At 36.1% G+C, this 7,967-nt stretch overlaps 1 protein-coding gene across 1 annotated transcript in view; it reads right to left on the bottom strand.

The window, feature by feature from the left end:
- Window positions 1–7,967, bottom strand: part of SCRN3 (secernin 3) — a 27,476-nt gene that overhangs the window by 5,534 nt on the left and 13,975 nt on the right. Inside the window, exons 6-8 of the mRNA XM_005857597.2 lie at window positions 6,094–6,256; window positions 4,950–5,130; window positions 1,568–1,951 (exon numbers count right to left, since the gene is read on the bottom strand). Coding sequence (XP_005857659.1) covers window positions 1,781–1,951; window positions 4,950–5,130; window positions 6,094–6,256 — 515 coding nt within the window. The 3' untranslated portion in view covers window positions 1,568–1,780. The remainder of the gene's footprint in view (window positions 1–1,567; window positions 1,952–4,949; window positions 5,131–6,093; window positions 6,257–7,967) is intronic.

The following is a 7,967-nucleotide window of genomic DNA, read 5'->3' as shown; positions in this document are numbered from 1 at the left end:
CAGTGCCTGCAAATTAACCGCCATCTTGGCTGACAGTTAATTTGCATATACTCACTGATTAGCCAATGAAAAGGGTAGCGGTCGTACGCTAATTACCATGTTTCTCTTTTATTAGTGTAGATGGTCCACTACTTTAGTAACAATCTTCGTTGCAATGATAGTGACTAATAAATAAGATGATATAATCAAAATCCTAAAATGGACATTTCTAGAAACCAATAAATATATAATGTTATTTTGAGTTGGGTTTTTCTATTGTTTACTAGAGGCCCGATGCAGGAAATTCATGCAAGAGTAGGCCTTCATCCCCCGGCTGCCAGCACCGGCTTCCCTCTGGCACCCGGGACCCAGGCTTCCCTCCGGCCACCGGCAGACACCCAGGACCCGGGCTTCCCCTCACAGCCCCAGCTTTGTCCTGAAGGTCATCCGGTCTAATTAGCATATTATGCTTTTATTATTATAGATATTTGCAACTTTGACCCTTACTTGGTAATCTCAATGTAACTTTAACAGTTTTATAAACTTTGGGCAGAGATTATTACTCATTTATAATAAATGTCCACAATATATTATACATTAAAATGTTCATAATACACTAATAATTCTATTTCATTCTTACTACCTCCTTCCTATTTCTGTTTTCAGAGTGAAAAGATATAAAGGATGAGAGAAATTTGAGACACAGAAATGGTATCTTCTATTCCATTTCCTAATCTCCCACACAAACTCTTCTAAAATATTAACATGAAATCCTACAAAGGAGTATGGCCAAAAAAATGCTACATAATTATAGCTAAAGGCTCACTGGTCATCCAAATCTTGACAAAGAGCATATCTGAGTTTAATAAAAGTACATTTTCAGAATGAATCTATATAATAAAAGCCTAAGCGACCATTACAGCAGAATGACCGGTTGCTATGATGCGTACTGACCACCAGGGGGCAGACGGTCAACACAGGAGCTGCCCCCAGTGGTCAGTGCACTCCCACAGGGGGAGTGCCACTCAGCCAGAAGCCAGGCTCACGGCTGGCAAGTGCAGCGGCGGTGGCGGGAGCCTCTCCTGCCTCTGCAGCAGCATTACGGAACAGTGAGCTAAGTGGTAAGGAGCAATGAGCAGGCGGGCAGTAAGGAGCAAGGGCTCCTGGACTGTGCGAGGGATGTCTGACTGCCGACTTAGGCCCGCTCGTGGGGAGCCAGCAGGTGGACATCCCCCAAGGGATCCCAGACTGCAAAAGGGTGCAGGCCAGGCTGAGGGACACCCCCCCCCCTCCAGTGCATGAATTTTGTGCACCAGGCCTCTAGTACACTATAATAAGACTTAATGTGTAAATCCGGAACACTTTGTTAGAGCTGGTTAATATTTGCCTGAAGCACACAAAACTTCACTATAAGACAATATTTTTCATTATTAAAGAAAAAATTTCTTTTTTGTAATTGAGGACAATACATAATTATAATAAACTTAAATCCATGCATTATTTTAATGTTTCATGCTTTATGCAGAATTGAATATGTGATTTGTAAAAAGTTATTGTAGTACAAAAAAAAAATAACACAGGGCAGTACCTGATGTAACAACTGGCTATCCCATAATATATGTGTCTAATTTCGATGTTATTTTCGTTCTTGATATTTCAGCAATTATATGCAGTTTTAATAGTCAAGCTATCACTTGAAAGCTATTAAACAATAATCATATCTGCTCACACTAGGTTCATATCATCTACCACGATGATTGATTCTGACTTTGAAGAAGATTGTTGACCATTTAGATGATAATTAAGAACTAGTATTTAACTTATAAATTCGAATTTCATCTTTTGTACACTGAGAAAAAAGATTAACAATTTTATCCACATCAAGATGCTTGTTTTGAAGGATTGATTCCATCTCTTTGAATAGTTCTTTCTCCAGTTTTCTCATGTTCTCCAACATTGTTTTGGCTTTTTCCTAAACAATTAAAAATAACAATAAGTGAACACACACAAGTCTAACCAAATTCTAACCAACTTCCATAGACAAGGTTTGTTCATTCTGGTTTCTACTTCTTGTTTGGTTCCCCTCCTCCTATTCTTTAGATATAGAACGAATAAAATTCTTTCAGAGAAAATCATTGTTCTAAAGTTCGAGTTATTTTATTAACCCCAAATTGTTAGTTATTTTTAGTAGAAAAAACAAGAATAATTATGTAGTATTAGTCTATAAACAAGAAACCTAAAAGACAAATAACAAAATTGTTGAAAATCTGGTATTAATTATGTATGGGAATGCTGCTAAAAGTTGAGGCTGAGATATTTTTATGAATTTGGATCTTCTATATTTAAAAATAATATCAGAATAAACAAAGGAAATAGCACAGTGATGTTCAAGGGAAGGAGCAACTAAAATATAAGAAAATTACTAGAAAGTGAGCATAATTTTTAAATTTTGAACCATTATGGGGCAAAACAGCACAAAATAAAGATACTTAACCTTAACATTGTATACAATTGTCTTTTGAAGAAATTTTATTTCATATCAGTGGAGAAAAAGTACATTTTGCCTATAAATTGTTTTTGAATAATTGGTTACCTCTTTGGAAAACAAAGTTAGAATCTCTATTTTATAGCATATGCAAAAATAAATTCCAGAGGAATTAAAGGACTAAATATTTTTTCAAACATATATACCTACTGGAAGAAAATACAGAAGTTATAATTATCTTGAGGTGAAGCAGGCCTTTTGAAATCAAGATGCTTTAAAGGAAAAGATGAACAAGTATAACTAACTAAATTTAAAATTTTTGTCTATAAAAAAGTCAAATAAATAACAAGTTGAGATTAAAAATTTGAAATGTAAAAAGACTTACTATTCACATAGTTTTCCTCTTTGAGGCAGAAGACAAAACAACCAAGAATCAATTGAAAAATAAACCAAGGAAAAGGGTAGGCAAGTCTTTTAAGAAAAAATACTAATGGCCAATAAACATATAAGGAAAATTTCAACCTCATTAGTAATCAACAAATGTAAATTAAAACTGCAAGTAGGACTGACTTTCCCTAAGACACAGAAGTAGTTATTTGCAAAGCCAGGCCTAGAACCCAACTCTTTGTCACTTCTACCCTCAAATTGTATTGTCTTTCCACTACTTTTTTTGTCAATCAGTATTTCATGCCCATTAAATAAAGCCTAAAATAGTAACAGCTTTTAAAATTTTATTTCGGTATTACTTGGGAAAATGTCAATCAGCAATTTAGTTTAACAAACATTTAGTAAGTCTACAAAACTCACCTTCCAGAGCAGTATTGAGGGGGAAAGGAAGCTGACAACTCTAGAAAACTAACAAAAGCGATTTGGGCAATGAGGAGGCTGCTGGGGAGGAGGAGTGAAGGGAAATCCCTCCAGAGCTGACACTTTTGAAACATATCACTGAGGAACGGGAGTATAGGCAAGAAAAACCAGAGGACTTATCATATTTCACAGTGCTGTGTTGAGTCTGGACAGTAAACCAGGCCCAGGGAGTGGATGACACCTCTGGCCCAGTGGACTGGGCCCTAGTTAGCACACAGTGGACTTCTAGAACAAAATGCTTGCCTTTCACTCCATGCCACCAGGTTACAAAAATTGTTTACACTGTAGGTCAGAAGTGAAAACAAACTGGGCCCAGATAGAGCAAACAGAAGGTCTCTGCTTTAAGCATAAGCAAGATGGGGGTGGCAGGGAGAGGCATGGCAACTCTGCAAACATGCTACAGACAAAAGTAAATAAAAAAATAAAAGGAAAAGCATTTAATTCATTTAATGTAGATAGAATATAAATACATATACCTTGATAAATTATAGGCAATTATAGGAATTATAGGCAATAAAAATGAGGAGTTGGTGAAAACAGGTGAGAAAATGTATAAAATGGGAGAATCTTTTCCTTCATAGCAGGGAATCTGTTAAAAGCCTTTAGGCAGTCCTTCCATTTCCTTCTAATTTTTTTTTTTTTTTAATCTCTGAGGAGGAGAGAGAAGAGGGCAAAAGAGATATGGATATAAAATTATTTATCTATCCATCTATCTATCTGCCCCCCAAAAATACATTTGCTTATTTCTGAAGATAAGATTGTGGTGATATTTTAATCTTCTATAGTCTTCTATAATATGCTTACATTTTAAAATAATAAGCATTTATTATTTTTTAAAAGCTCCAATTAATTATTATTATTTTAAGTCGATGAGGTCTTAAAGCACTTTCAATTAAAATTAATCTGAATCTGTATGCTTAAGAACATTATATAAGAGTCCAGGTTAACTGCCCTCCAGTGGCTTTGTAATTTTGGGTGTGAGGTATATAATAAGCAAGCTACTTAAACTCTCTTGAAGTCTTAGATTCCTTCTCAGTAAAATGGAGATAATAATAGTTCCTACCTCACAAAGAGGCTGTGAAGGTTAAATGAAATATTCCATGTAATAGTACTATGGTGCTTGGTGTATAATAGTGCTCAATAACAAGTAGCTATTGATATTATGTTTAATATGCTACATCTCTCTAAAAGATTCACAACATATTCTTAATCATTATTTTTAACCAAAGATACAAAATAGTAGAGCTCTACCATAGTCAAAGCATCTAAACTATTTTTAAACCTGTTTGTATATGAAGGAGGGAAAGAAAACTAAAATTCAAAATATGGATTGATTGCCCAGCTGATGTGGCTCAGTGGTTGAGCGTCGACCCATGAACCAGGAGGTCATGGTTTGATTCCTGGTGAGGGCACATGCCCAAGTTGCGGGTTCAATCCCCAGTAGTGGGTATGCAGGAGGCAGCTGATCAACAATTCTCATCATTGGTGTTTCTATCTCTCTCTCCCTCTCCCTTCCTCTCTGAAATCAATAAAAATATTTTTAAAAAGACAAAATATGGATTGATTCATATTTTAAACTATTTGTAATGATAAAACATAGAACATAATCTAATCATACCTCCTTGTTATCTATTACTTTCAATGCCTGTTGATGCTCTTGGTAGAGTGGGTGTCTTCTGTCAGGTTTAGTCTTAAAATGTGGCTTCTTTTTAACTGGGTCTTCAAATTCAAATGTTGGTGAACTGGTGTCCAGTAGTTGTGAAATATTTGGCACAAATATGAAAGGCTTAAAAACAGATCTAGAAGAAAAAATATTTTATTAAATTGTCACATGGGGAATTTAAAAATATTCAACATTATTCTAAATCTTGTAAGGTTCCCTCTACTTAGATGTTTCTATTAACTTGTTACATACTAATGAGTTTCCGTCATACTAGTTGCAGCCATGCTGTCTTCCCTGGTATACTGGGATCTCCTTTGGGGCAGGGAACGGAGTTTATTTAGCCTTGTATTCCCATGAGTTTAACAAAATGCCTGGCATGTAAACAGTGTCAAATAAAATTATAGTTCATCAGAGGGTAAGAACAATTCTCAATGTTACAGATTGAGGATTAAGATTTTGGATGAAAATTAGCAGCATTATTAATAAGGGGTTCACAGATTTTTCTTGAAAATATCTTTAATAATATGAAAGACTGTAACACTGAAAGATCGTGAATATAAGATCATTTCTAAATGTAATTTATATTAAGTTTTGTGAGAGATACTAATGACTTAAATCAATTTAGTCTATACAAATCCTTCTAAACTTGAACTGTTGATATATTAAGTTTTACATGAATGTATTTTCTAGATATGAGTTCATAAGCAACCATCTAAGTCCAGCACACTACATCGTTTACTTTTTTTATTAACTCTTAACCATCTAATATTATAATACTGAAATCTGCATAAGAAAACCTTTCTACTCTCTTTTCTTGACAATGTTAAGTATACTTGGGGAAAGAGGATGTAGGGATGACTGTATACAAGAAACTATTAACATTTTTTCCAACAAAAATGAGAACAATTATGGCATTTATGCACATATGGAAATGGCGGACGAAAACTTGAACTGAAATGCATCCAAAAATTATTTGTATATTTGTGTATTAAAAAAAAAAAAGAAGAAGAAGAGGAAGCCTCACAAAATAATCAACAGACTAAAGATTCTACCCTACCCCCTTACCCCTTGCTGGTTTATAGTATTTTTGTGACTTTACCTCTCAGGATCAGGAGTCCCAGTAAAGAAGTGAATGCAAGGAAAGTTGGAATCTTGAGGTAAAATAGAAACCATGCTTGCAGTGGTCAGGAATTCTCCCTCCATATTAATGCCACTTGGTTTATCTCGGAGAATTTCCATCATTGTTTCAAAAGTTATGTTTCCTAAGAAAATAATTTTGAAAATCATCAAATGTGCATAAATTTGCAGGTTGGTATCCTGCAAATATGAAATGCTTTCTCTACTGATAATATATACAATGAGATATTGGTCTAGGTATAAATTAAGGGATTGACTATAAAACAAACCTTGTATCATAACTGTTAGATTAGACTCATTCCACTGTTGCAAGAAAGATATTTTTAAATATAAAATATCAAACCATTATAATAGGTGAAAATCTATGTAACTGCCTAAGAAGAAGAAATTAATAATACAAAATTAAATTCAATCTCATTGACCTTAAACAATATTTTAAGGTGTATTTAGTTAGCAATGAACTGATGCTATCAATATCATCTGAGTCAATCTAATCAGAAAACCAACTATTAAGAAAATAGTGTGCTTAGTTTCCAATACTAGTATTCAAGATGTTCTTTACAAAATAACAAATTATTTTTTCTGTAAAATTTCCTGTGCCTGAAATTAATACTGTTATAGGAAAGTGTGAATTGTAGTCTGAATAGGAATGGATATGTATGTGTGTGTGTGTGTATGTATGTGTGTGTGTGTGTGTGTGTGCGTGTGTGTGTGTGTATATATATGTGTATATATATATATCCAGAAAGAAACTTAAAAGCCAATGTGGAAATCAGTAATCTAAGCTTCACCTTAATAAACTAGAAAAAGAGCAAAATAAGCCCAAAGCAAGCATAAGGAAGGAAATAATAAAAATAAAGCACAAATCAATGAAATTGAAAGCAGAAATAGAGAAAAATCAATGAAACAGAAATCTAGTTCTTTGAAGAGATCATTAAAATTGACAATCCTCTAGATAAACAAATAGTTTGGGGAAACTCTTAGCCAGTATCTTTTAAAACATTGCTTTTGCCCCCCAATATTCCTTCTCCTTTTCTTTCTGGGACTTCAACTACACATATGTGAAACCTTTTCACTGAGTCCCATATGCCTCTCACACCTTTGTCTATATTTTCTAAACTTTTATATCTCTGTTTTCATTAAGTTCTTTTCTACTAATCTTCCAGTTCACTATTTTTTCCTTCTATTATGTCTAATTTGTTGTTAAACCAACCTATTTAGTTCTTCATTTCAGTTATTATTACTTTATAATTCTACTAGAGGCCCAATGCATGAAATTCATGCATAGGTAGGGTCCCTATGCCTGGCCGGTGATCAGGGCTGATCTGTGGGGCGACCGGCGGGGTGGTTGGGGGGACCCCCACTGGCACCTGCCTTGGCTAGCCTGGCGCTACCCGCTCGCTGGCCCAGCCTCTGCTGCTGCCACCTGTCACCTCCCTCTGTGGGGTGACTGGTAGGGTGATCGGGGGGCCTTCCTGCTGACACCCACCTTGGCCAGCCTGGCACCGACCGCTTGCCAGCCTCACCCCCTGCTGCCGCTGCTGGTTGCCTTCCTCTGCGGGGCGACTGGCGGGGTGATCAGCAGGCCTCTGCTGGCACCCGCCTTGGCTGGCCTGGGGTCTGCGGGCTGGGGGCAGCTCCTGTGTTGAGTGTCTGCCCCCTGGTGGTCAGTGTGTGCCATAACGACCAGTCTTTCTGCCATTCAGTTGATTTGCATATTAGGTTTTTATTATATAGGACTAGAGGCCCGTTGCACGAAATTCGTGCACTGGGGGTGGGGGGAATCCCTCAGCCCGGCCTGTGCCCTCTCACAGTCTGGGACCCCTCGCTCCTTAC

Source organism: Myotis brandtii, unplaced genomic scaffold (assembly GCF_000412655.1).
Source record: "Myotis brandtii unplaced genomic scaffold, ASM41265v1 scaffold112, whole genome shotgun sequence".
NCBI lineage: Eukaryota > Metazoa > Chordata > Mammalia > Chiroptera > Vespertilionidae > Myotis > Myotis brandtii.
Note: the sequence above shows the minus strand (reverse complement) of the source record. Positions and strands in the feature narration are given on the sequence as shown.